Source organism: Pyrgilauda ruficollis, unplaced genomic scaffold (genome assembly GCF_017590135.1).
Source record: "Pyrgilauda ruficollis isolate IOZ18807 unplaced genomic scaffold, ASM1759013v1 scaffold92, whole genome shotgun sequence".
Taxonomy (NCBI): Eukaryota; Metazoa; Chordata; class Aves; order Passeriformes; family Passeridae; genus Pyrgilauda; species Pyrgilauda ruficollis.
In genome coordinates this window covers 273,582-286,287 of record NW_024531266.1, presented here as the reverse complement: position 1 = coordinate 286,287, position 12,706 = coordinate 273,582, and the positions used below count along the sequence as shown (strand labels likewise).

The following is a 12,706-nucleotide window of genomic DNA, read 5'->3' as shown; positions in this document are numbered from 1 at the left end:
TGAACAGACTGGGCAAAAATGCTGAAAATAAACATTGAGGGGAAAATGTGACAGATTTGATAGATTTTGGCAGAGACGATGTGACAAATTTGACAGATTTTGACACAGAAATCCATGGAATGAAGTCTATAAGCCAGGGGTAGAACAATTAGCTTATAAAAGGTTTAACAGTCAGCAAATATTCTTTTGTTTTAGCTTTTAAAATATTGCTGCTAAAATAAGCAGTTTAACACTGCATGCTTCCAAAAGATGAGATTTTTATCTGCAGTTCATTTAGAGTTCATTCTAAATTTTTTTTGTCCTTTTATAGGGCAGTAATTTCTTGTGCAAAGCAGTTCAGGAGTCTGGTGGTCACTGAAAAAATGTTTGATATCCACTGTGTATTAGGCAGGAAATCAGCAGGTAGTTGATGATGCCTACTGCAACATACAGAGAGTTTCTAACACATTTGGAAAACACTGGTGCCTTTTATTGCCATTGTGAGCATCCCTGTAAGAGAAACTGCTGCACCAAAGACCTGTGACAAGACATTGTTTCATATTGTTTCTCCCAAACAGCACAATCTATGTACATTTAAAATCCCATGGTTAGGCATGGGCTTCAGCAGTGTTTTAGTGATCTTCATGCCATTTTGATGGTCTTTAACATCCTTCTCTACAACACTAGCCATCTCAAATGGATGTGTCAGATTCTGTTAAACTTTGCAAAATTCAATGCAGTTTACAAAATTATTTGTTTTGTCTTTTTCTGAAGAACACACAGAAGGAAGAGCATAGGTTTTAACCTGCTCTGGACTGCCAGAGTACTCATACCAGTGTTTAGCAGAGTATCACATTGCCTTTTGTGTCAGACTGCAGAGCAGCTTAATAAGATGGTGCAATAAATTGTACTCTCATGTATCTGGGGCATCAGTGTATTGTTTGATGTTATATTCTTTTTGACAAAAGGATTTGTTCTTCTGGTTTAGGAGGTGAAAGCTGTCAGAAAGGGTATTTGGTATAGAAGCACCCATTTCTGTTGCATTCTCCAAAATGTTTAAATTTGTCCAAACAATGAAAGCAGAAATATACATAAAATGCATACATATACATGTTTATTTGTATTGGGTTTGCATGGCCAAGTTTTGGTAGCAGGGGAAAAGTGGGGAGAGCTACAGGAGTGGCTTCTTTGAAATGCTGCCAGAAGCTTTCCCCATGTCTGGCAGAACCAGTGCCAGCTGATTCCAAGACAGACTCACTGCTGGCTAAAGCCAATCCCATCAGGGATAGGAGAACCACCTCTGTAATAATGTGTTTATAAAGGAAAAAAGTTACTGTTCAGTTGTGATTGTGCTCAGAGAAGAGAGGTGTGAGAATATGAGAGAGGAACAGCTCTGCAGAAACCAAGGCGAGTGCAGGAGGAGGGGCAGGAGGTGCTTCAGGCACTGGAGCAGATTCCCCTGCAGCCCGTGCTGACACCCTGGTGAGGCAGCTGTGCCCCTGCAGCCCATGGGGGTCAGTGCCAGAGCAGGTGGATGCCCAGAGGAAGGCTGTGACCCTGTGGGAAGTCCATGCTGGAGCAGGCTTCTGGCATGGTGTGGCAGGTTTGCTGGTAGGACCAATAACCCTGTGGGGGACCCACACTGGAGCAAGCTGTTCCTGAAGGACTGCACCCATGGAAAGGGATCCGTGCTGGAGCAGTTCGTGAAGGACTGTGGCTCATGGGAAGGACTGACACTGGAGAAGTTAATGGAGAGCTGACTCCCAGGGGAGGGACCCCACACTGAAGCAGGGGAAGGACTCCTCTCTGAGCAGCAGCAGGAACAACATGTGGTGATGTGACCATAACCCCCGTTCTTGTCTCCCTGCTGCACTGCTGGGGAGGAAGTAGAGCTGGGAAAGGAAGGAGGTGTGGGTGGAAAGTGTTCTTAAGATTTGTTTTGTTTCTCATTATCCTGCCCTGGTTTTGATTTGTAATAAATTGAAGTCAAGTCTGTTTTGCCTGTGATAATTGATGAGTGATCTCTCTGTTTTTGTTTCAACTCATGAATCTTTTGTTACACTTTTTTCCCCCCTGTCCAGTTGCAGAGGGGAGTGATAAAGCAGCATTGGTAGGTACCTGTCATCCAGCCAGGGTCAACCTACCACATTATTAAGTATAGTAATATAGTAGAACACATTTAAATGGATAAATATATAAATAAATATATCTATGTTTATGAGCAAATATACCTGTTAAAACAGTATCTATAGCCATAAAAGTCACCTCCGGGAAAAAAGTTGATTTCATGTTTGTTACCTCAGTATTGGCGTGGGAGTCTTAAGGGGGAAAAAAATATTCGTTTTCTTTCAGCATGTGTTTTAGCTGTTATTTTCCTCAGAAACAGAACAGAAATTTCTGTTCAGAAAGTATTTTTTTTTCCTCTGTTCTTGTGTCTTTTTACTTGTCAAAGGATGACCTAATCTCTGCTTTGTAGCTTCAGTAGATGAAAAAAAATGGTTTAGCATTAGTGATTATGGTATGTATTAAAATAAAAGTTTCATTTTTTGTACCTTGAGACTGGTAAGCAGTAAATTTCTAATGTTCCTTATATGAATCCCATACCTTGCAATTTTAACAGGAATGTTCTGCGATGCAATATGAATGAAAAAAAAAAAAAGCAAGGTAAACACTAGCTAAATGACAAATAACATCTCCTAAAATGTGTATCATTCAGTGAATCTGTGAAAACCCACACAATCTTCTTTGTGAGCTGTTTTACATGTTCAATGCAAAATGGCTTTGGTTTGCCTTGAGAAATAACTTCCCAAATTACTACAGATGGAAAACTAGGTCACTGTATCTTGCTGTCTACAGGTCTTTGTCTGGAATAGCCTGTGTTCATCTGCAGCATAACTCATAATAAAATACTTGGCCATATGGAATGCAGGTAGCCTGTTCCAGTGCTTTGTTGTGTAGACTGGTGTGTGCTGTTTCTAAGAGGAAAAAAACTCCTTGTACGTCATTAGTGTCTGAGACCTTTGCAGTCATTTAGCTGGTCAGAACAACACTTTTGTTTTAAAAGTTTCAGCCATCACCCAAGCAGGAGGGAAAGCTTTGATCTGTAGCAGAGCTTGTTGCTCTTTTTCTGACGCAGATTTTTTTTTCATATATCACAGAATCCTAGAATGGCCTGGGTTGGAGGGGGCCTTAAAGGTACTGTAGTTCCTACCCCCCTGGTGTGGCCAGGGACACTTTTTGCTGGGTCAGGTTGCTCAAAACTCCATCCAGCCTGGCCCTAAAGACTTCCAGGGATGGGACAGCCACAGCTTCTCTGGATGTGTATGTATCTCTAGCAAAACAGAAATTGAATACCTGGACTAAATAATTTAACTACATTAAAATAAAAGTTTAATTTATGCTACAGGAAGAGAGTGTCTATCTAGATTCAGTTATTCTTGTGCCCTGAGTTCTTCAGTAGTCAAGTATTCTTCATTAGAGTGTATCAATGTCATACATTTGGAGCCACTTCCATAGAGAATGTAATTATGCAAAACCAGATTCTTGATCTTACTGAAAATCTTGAAGTCATAAGTATAATTTTATCCTCAGAAGATTTTCACTTTGCAAATTACTATTTACTGTTTATACTGCATCCATGTCAGCATTCCAACTATGTCAAAACTCTATCCTGCAAGCCATGGTGCAAGCCTACAAAAACTCCTAGTCTTTTCTTGGAAGCATTTAACAAATATTCTGTCCACTTTAAATACAATATGACAAAGATGACTGATGAATCTCAGAGATGAAGAATAATAGAGAAAGAAGAATGAAGCTCAAGAGAAGTAATTGTGTTGCTTCCTGGCTTTCTAAGTAATCTCACATATATTTCTGCGCTTTCCCATCCACATTGGATTTATCTTTTTGTTATATGCTGATGGGTCAAACTGTTATAATTTCAATTTTAAGCAAAAATGTAACAATTATGTCCTTACAATTTATTTGTAATTCTGGATCTCTTGTACTTTTAAAGTAATGTTGAATTTCTGACCTAGTTTTCTTGTACACCTAAAAAACCAGATTGGTAGTGAGTGTTTAAACCATGCAAACGTCTGGCAAGGAGCATATTATCTGAAATACATTTTTCTGAAATCACAGAATATTCTGAGGTGGAAGAGACCCAGAAGGATCACCAACTCTAAAATGAATGCCCCATATGGGGATCAAACCTGCGATCTCAGTGCTGTTAGCACCACGCTCTAACAGTACACCAGAGGATGTTTTGTTAGGGAGTACATTTTCCAGCAATTGTCAAATCTTGTCTTATTGATCCTATCTGAAGCTGTCCATTTGGATGGTATTTTCTTTGTTTTATTACTTTTCCCTCCATTGACTATTAGTCCTTCTCCTATGGAAGTTAAACAGCTGGGGGCAGTCTTGTGAGAAAGGAATAGTTGTGCCTTGTGCATAAAATACTACATCATTCCATGTGGAACCGGGAATGTAACTTGTAAAGACATATGTGTGTCTATTGTATTTTTGTTTATGATAGTGTTCAATTTCAGTGACAAGCTGAAAGCATGCATTTTGCTTCTAAATAGTCATTTAATACATTCCTCAACAAAGTAAATTGAGAAGGTTGTTGCAATTGATCGATTGGTTATTGGTAGAGATCAGCTAATACTAACCACTTTCAAAAGAAAGTGACACAATTTTGCCATTATTTCTACTATAAAACCAAGACACCATGTGTCCCTGGAGCTTTTAATAAAATAGGTCATTCTTTGACTAGTCTGTTCTTGGTACCTGACTGTGACTACGAAGTGTATGAAACCTAACTAAGTAAAATTTTGCATCTTCAAACACAGTAGGTTTACAAATCTAATTGCAGGAGCTTCTTGAGAGTTGCACATTGTTCCAGCAGTAGAAAGTAGTTTGGCTTAGAAAATGTCCCTTAAAATTTTCATGGGATTTCAGGGCACCAGTAAATTTTTCTCATTCCACCAAAAAATATGCTTTGAGAAAGAAAGAATTTCATCACATAGTTAAAAACTTGGCTTAAGGAACCCAACACAGCTAGGCCACAGGTGGAGGACAGGATGCTCTTCATGATCTCTGGGTAGCATACCTCAGATGTGCTCAGGTGTTGAAGAAGGGTTGGACCTACTCATTTGGTACCACAGTTTTAGCTAGCAATCACGTTATCTTTAGTAAATTTCCAAGCCTGAGCCTTACTCTTCCAAGGAAAGTACATTTAGCTGCTCACAGAATTAGTTCCTGAAGGAGTTTTTCATTCAGAAGGGCAAGGTTGGTATTTCCTCTGTAACTTTAGACTGTAGCACTGTAGATGCTACACAGATAGCTGCTGGGAAAAAGATCTGAAAAGTTTTGACACAGTATTATTCTATAGTTTTATGTCTTTCTAGTATAATTTTGTAAGGTTTTGTATTCAAGGGAAATAATATATATTAAATATAATATATATTAAAAAGAAAAATCTGTTGAAGTTACTACTAAAAAAAAAAAAAAAATCAGTTTCCTGGCATGTGTAGGTCTCAGGTGTTCTGGAACTTCAGTTTGAGCTCAAAAGCAGACCAGGGACAGTAGTGGTACAATCATTTGTAGCATTGTGATGGGAAGCTATAGAAAGTTGTAAGCATAAGCTCATGAACTTTGCTTTTACTCCTAATAAGCCTTCTGCAGACTTTTATTTCTCCTAGTTCCAAGGAGGGGAGTTCACCTATGTTCTCTCACAAATTACCACATGATGTGGGATAATCTGCTTTCTCAGACTAATTGCAGGAAGCTAATGTATCATAAGTCAGCTAATTTTCATATATTAGGGTAAAGAAGCTTATATTATGCAAAAGAAATACCAAATACTGTAGTGATAAAAAATTAAACCTGTCAAACAGTGTGCCAGTTTACTAGATGCATCGATTTTAATAACTGCATCTGCTTATCATGCTGACTGCTGGCAGCCGCTCTGCTGTGCCTGTTTCTCTGACACCACTGGTACAGTTTCTTTTCTGCTTCTGAATGTTACCTACTCTAATGGCCCTGATTAGAGAAGGTAAGGAAGCACTTGCTCAATACATTTATGCCAGAGTGTTTAAGTAGTATACTAATCGCAGAAATAGATTTGGACTACATCTTGCTTCTCTGTGGCCTGAGGGCATGGTTTCTATGGTAGTTAAAGCACTGACTGTGTATGCAATTAATAATGATTAGTCAGAGAGAAGAATTTGTACTGCTAAATTACATTTAGACAGAGTCAGTTCCAAGAGAGAACTATATCCACTTGTATCTCCTCACAGTCAATTGATTATAAAAGCTGGTTAAATTCTTACCAATTCCATCATCTTGGTGAAATAGATATTCTGAGTTAAACTGAAAAATTGGTATTGCAAAACTAAGATTCTGTAGTCTTTACTTCTTTTCCCACCACCCAAGTTTGTATTTCTTCTGTCACAAAAATAGTATCATGCTCCAAACATTTCCACAGAATTCACAGAATATCTAGGCTGGAAGAGACCATAAAGATCATCAAGTGCAACCCATGCCTTAACACCTCAACTAAACCATGGCACCCAGTGTCACATCCAGTCTTTTTTTAGACACATCCAGGGATGATGACTCCACCACCTCCCTGGGCAGGCAATTCCAGAACTTTATGACTCTTTATATGAAAAAACTTTTTTCCTAATATCCAACCTACGTTTCCTTTGGCACAGCTTAAGACTGTGTCCTCTGGTTCTGTCAGTTGCTGCCTGGAGAAAGAGACCAAGCCCCACCTGACCACAGCCACCTTTCAGGGAGTTGAAGAGGGTGATAAGGTCACCTCTGAGTCTCCTTTTCTCCAGGCTAAACACCCCCAGCTCCCTCAGTGGTTCCTCACAGGGTTTGTGTTCCCAGCCCCTCACCAGCCTTGTTGCCTCCTCTGGATGTGCTCAAGTGTCCCCAGGTCCTTCCCAAACTGAGGGCCCAGAACTGGACACAGCACTCAAGGTGTGACCTCACCAGTGCCGAGTACAGGGGCAGAATGACCTCCCTGCTCCTGCTGGCCACACTGTCCCTGATACGGGCCAGGATGTCTTTTTTCTCTCTTTTCTCCCTTTTCCTCTCAGATCAGGTAGTCTGCATCAGGCATTCCTGTTTTTATCTATAATAAGCCCCGGAACAAATCTCAAAAGAAAGAAAGTTGCCTGTGGCTAAATGTCATACGGTTTGAAGTTTTTCTTTGAACCAGAGGATTACTTCCTATTCGTACAACTATGCTGATTCATATGTAATTAAATATACTAAACTGTAAATGAGAGTAAAGTGTTCCCAATAGAGTCTGCCATCATTAAATCAAATGACTTCTAAAATTATGGCAGGTCTAAAGAGCACTCAATTCATTCTTTAATACTTCATTTTTAAACAGAAAATATACCTTTTATAATGATAATTTTCACTCAGACTGAACAGCTCTCATAATCTGCTGATCTCACTCCCTGTGAGAAAATATTTCACCCTAAGTAGTAAAGAATTGTAAGTCATTACATTGAGTGTAAGTCATTATGTTTGACAAAATTATTTCTTATCTTAATGGAAACTGGTATAGATGATGCTTTTTTCAGTTTCTTGTAACACTAAGCCTTGGAAATTTACATTTTCTTTGATGCATAAAAAGAGGTTCAAATCCAAACTTTTCTAAGGTGGCTTCTTACTGACACCAACAGACAGGCAGCAGAGCAACTTCAGTCCTTGCTTTTGAGAACAAACATGGTTTCTGAATAGAGATACTAGAACAGATTAAACTGTGCAAGGTAATCTATTAACAAAGTGTCATTCTAAGAAACGGAACACGAGCAGGCTGTTTACATGCAGGCTGGCCAATGTGTTTGAGACAGGCTTTAAACTGAAGGACTTTGGGAGTGGATCCAAAATGGCAAGGCTCACACCATTCCATCCAATTAGGAAATAGACCAGGTCAACCAGAGCAGTGACAAATGTTCCCTAGCTGCCTTCAAAGGTAATAACCAACAGGTCAACCACCTCAAGGAGGGGGGGTGTGTGTATGGCTGTGGTAATTTGCCTGCACCCCTCCTGGGAGACCTGCATGCCCAGTTACCTCCCTGGAGTTCTTGTAGAACAATGCATGCAGCATAGGGAATAAAAAAGCCTTCTAATGTGTAACGTTTGGCTGGGTAGATGAGGGGAGTGGATGTTGTCTACCTGGATTTCTGCAAGGTTCTTTAACACCATCTCCCCTAACATCGTCACAAGAAGCTCAGGAAGCATGGGTTGATGGGTGGACAGTGAGGTGGGTTGAGAATTGACTGGCAGAGCTCAGAGGGTTGTGATCAGCAGTGCAGAGTGCAGTTGGAGGTCTGTAGTCAGCTGTGCTCCCCAGGGCTCAGTACTGGGTCCGTCTTGTTCAGCTTATTGATCAAGTGACCTGGATGAAAGCACATGGGATGAAGGGACAAGTTTGAGCATGGCACAAACTGGGCTGGGAGTAGTGGCTGATGCTCCAGGAGGCTGTGTGAAACCTGGACTGGCTGGAGAGTTGTGTGGAGAGGAACCTCAGGAAGTTCCACAAAGGCAAATTTGCAGGGTCCTGCTGCTGGGGAAGAATAAACCCATGCACCAGTACAGGCTGGGATTAGCCTGCCAATCACAGGATGTTCCAGCAGCATGTAAATGGGTCAGCTAAACTGGCAACATATATTGGCCAGCTCTGGGGGCAGTATGTCCTATGTCTCCATACTCATCCATTAGTGAAAACGTTGATGACATAAGGCATTGTTTCTATTCTAAGGAAAGTGGCTTTATGCTTTATTCTATGAGAAATATTTTATTTCTTGTAATAAAATCTGTATTTTCCATTTAAAAAAATAATTATCTACAAATAACCACATTGTGTCCAGACAGATCAAAGACAAATACATTTATTAAACTTTGAGAAAAACAAACAAAACACTAACATAGAGAAAGTTAAATAGAAACTGAAAGACACATCTTCTGACCGGCATGTCATGGCTTGTGTGACCAGTAAAGTACCAAAATGACATTCTGAGTTTGACTGAGGTATTTAACTATTTTTGGCAATAGAAACAGAGTAAGAAACTTCTTTCAAACACACACATAGGCATTACTTACATTAGTGTCTATCATCTATGAAATTTTATATGAAACTAAATAATGCAGCTGTTAGAAAATTATAGCAGCAAATTAGCAGAATATCTAATGCACATTTACGATAAAGTACGTGCTAAACTTAAAAATCCCACCCATAGTTGGGCCCAGTTGTGTAGCACTTGGTCACAAAAAGAGCATCAGTGAGTTCAGTTTGAGACATCATAAGCAAGACCTGAATTTGCTGCACATCATACATTTCTGTTCAGGTCAGAGTAAAGAAATGAATGTTCCTATTTGCCTTCTAAGAAGAACCCTGCTGTGATGAAACCATGGCCTAGGAAGGTAACTTCTGAAACAATAAGAGTTAATTGCAAAGCTCTGTCAGGTTCTTAACATACGCAAGAACAAAGAGAGCTTCCCCACTGAGTTTCAGTTTTGTCTCCTTTCCTTCTGAAAGTCCGCCTAACACGGTCAGAGGAGATGCTGTTAGGCTGCAAAAACGAAAACCACGTTTGAACAATACTGCACTTGATCCCCTTGTTCCACTGAAGTATTTTAATCCTGGTATATATTTAAAAATTAACTCCTGGCTAACTTCTGAAGTCCTTAATTTATTTTTTTTAAAATACAGACTTTATGTGGCACAGAGTAGTAAATGTAATAATGATACCTTTGGCTCTGGAAGGGCTTCAGAAGTTGGTCAAATATGAAGATACTATGCTGCTAAGTTATCAGAGCTTATTCACGTGTTCTCAAAAATATTCAGTGAAAATTTAGTTGCACAGTGTTTAATACTGTGGTCAACAAGATTTTGTTTATAAAAAGTGTATTATTATTAGCATTAACTAGAATCTGATGAGGAACAGAATAATTTGCCCAAGTATGCTGTATATTTTAAAATTTTACATAGAACTTTAAATTGCATGTATATTTCTATAAGAGTTACCATAAGAAAGTAATAGAATCAGTTACTTTTAAGTTCCTACAATATTCCAAAATCTTTATATAGGTTTCTCTGAAGGTATAAAATGGCTCTGTAAAAACCTATTTTTTCTTTTAGCTGTGAACTAAATTTTAAAAAACAGAAAACTCCTTTTTAGGACTGCAGCAATTACATTACTTAAATGGGTCACCATAATAGAACTACAATATTTGGTGTAATAGAAAACATTTATGGTTTTATGACCAAAGTATTAAAATATATTTTACCAATTTATATAAATCAAAATAGATGTGTTATTTAGTCAAGCTACTTTTGTGTTTTCACCTATATGATCAGTTCCCAACTATTGATATAAAGATCTCTGCCAACAGCAGTTTTTTCTAAATTCTTACACTTTAAACCACCTGATTTTTAGCTTTATCAAAATGCACAATTTGCTGTACATTAAACAGTAATTTCAATGTTTAATTTCACAAAAATCAACACCCACAAGAACAAGACAAAACAGCCTCAAGACAAATTCATAGATAATATTTACAGAACACAATAGGAATATTTTGATGTATATTTTACGCTGCAACATTTCAGATAAAATTATAGGAACCACAAAAAACTTTTAGACTTCATTTTGGTTTCAGCATACAAGCCCAAAGCTGACTCTTTGCTGTCAAACACTACACACACCTAGTGAAAAAAAGAGCTATGGCATGATCTTATTCAGCTGGTCTGTGCTCACATAGCCACAAGACACGTTGAATTCCTTGTCTGGCACCGGCAGTGCGGTGGCATTGAGCACAAGGCCTTGTGGAGACTGAACGATGTGGATCGACGTATAGTCTGCCACAGGCATCTCTGAACTTGGGGGTGCTGCTGTTGAAGCTCCAAGATTGGCAACAGTAGTGGTAAGGCTCTCTGTGGTGAAGTAACCGTCTTCATTATAGCCTTGTTCCTGAACACGTGGCTCATTCTCTTCGTGGGAAGTCACAGCAATGCATTTTTTCACATCTGCCTCACAGAAATAGGTGTTGTCCATGGTGAAGTTTTGTTCTGTGCAGCCTTCACGCTGTGCTCTCCCCAGCTTGGATTTCTGCCCTGGTGAAAGTACAACCCTGCCTGCTGGAGTAATATCACTCACTTGAGCATAAAAGTCAGTACCTGCCAGTGAATTCTGGTTGCTTATCTGGGTATGCACTGACGGACGGGGTGGATCAACGCTGTCTCCAAAGGGTGCCCACAAGTGGCTGTTTTCAGACTGAGTATTTCTATGCTGGCGTTGCAGGTCTGTGTTGGCAAGGCTTGGAAGTGACTCATTATCTTGTCTGTCAAGGCACAAGAGATCTTCTTTTTCAGCAGTCTTTTTGAACTGACCACTATCAGAGGTGGCATCACATGTGTCGCTTGCGCTGAAGTCTGTCTCTGGAATATCTGGTTCACAACAACTGGCCCGTCCGGAATCATCATCCTTCGCTCCCAAGGAACTGTGAGATTTCAGATGATCTTCACTCAGGAGCCTGTCAGTGTCTGAGGCTCTGTTCTTTTCATCAGGGTCTTCTATGTCCAACTCAATAAACTCGACCCACAAGTCATCACTGTATAGCTCTGTCTTGTAGTTGTCATGGCAGGCTAAGATGGAATTCACTTCATCTAGCTTTCCTTTCTACAAAGCAAATAAAAAATAATTTTATAAAGGAAGTAATAGAAATGCTTGTCCTTTTTATAATGTTGACTTATGTAAAGATGACTGTAGTTATGTAATAATTGCAAAGGGATTCAAAATTATTTTATGCAAATTAATTCTATGGCAACTCCCGAAATGTCAGAATTTTTTTCTACAAAATTTTTCTGCCTGGGACAACAATTGTCATCTGCTACTACTACCAAGATTCTCACTGTAGATTTTAGAGTTCAATATTACCTTCAAAAGATCTGGGTCAATCCCCTTAATCTTTGGAACTGGCACAGGAGGAAAAATAAGCATTTTTAACCTGAAAAAAAAAAAAAAGGTTTTTAATTGACAGTGGTCTTTTTTGAGGAAGTTAGAAAGAAGACAGGCTTACATTGCATTTATATTGAATTACTTCAAAACTTAAATGTTTGAAAATGAAATTTCAAATACTCCTATTTGAATATTTCAATATTTTCTCTCATTGCAAATTAAGAAACGAAGTTTTCTGCAAAATTCCTTTTTGAAATCACTTAAATTTATGTGGGAATCCATTTTGGAGTCTGGTCTTTGACAATTCAATGCTGTATAGAAAGAGAGTAAATTCCTAGAGCTCTGTAAATACATTCCCATTTTACATACTTTGCAATGCAACCTGATACAAACCTCAGTATGTGGTGACCTTTCCAAATATTTTTTCAGGGACACAGTAGCTTCGCATATGCCCAATAAATTTAAATAGGGGAACAGAAAATGGGAATTGGTGGAAAGAGTGAATTAGTTTAGAACTAATAAATAAAACTGAAAAACATCTGCAAAAATTTAGGCTAGTATTTTGCTGTCTCTATGACAGTTCTGCTTCTTGAATTATTAGTGAAACAAATAATATATAACTAAGGCAGGAGTTTACCCTTGTGGAGAAAGGTCTAGTAACTTGCTTGGGCATTTGCAGGCTGTGGAAATACATGTTATTCTAATCCTTCATAAAGTGCATTCCTAATTTTTTAGGGGACAAA

At 38.8% G+C, this 12,706-nt stretch overlaps 1 protein-coding gene across 3 annotated transcripts in view; it reads right to left on the bottom strand.

The window, feature by feature from the left end:
* Window positions 1-8,880: 8,880 nt before the first annotated feature.
* GHR (growth hormone receptor) overlaps window positions 8,881-12,706 on the bottom strand; it is a 115,072-nt gene continuing 111,246 nt past the window's right edge. For all 3 annotated transcript variants that reach the window (XM_041489297.1, XM_041489295.1, XM_041489296.1), the window contains exons 9-10: window positions 11,943-12,012; window positions 8,881-11,684 (exon numbers count right to left, since the gene is read on the bottom strand). In XM_041489297.1, the coding sequence (XP_041345231.1) occupies window positions 10,728-11,684; window positions 11,943-12,012 (1,027 nt within the window). In that variant the 3' untranslated portion in view covers window positions 8,881-10,727. The remainder of the gene's footprint in view (window positions 11,685-11,942; window positions 12,013-12,706) is intronic.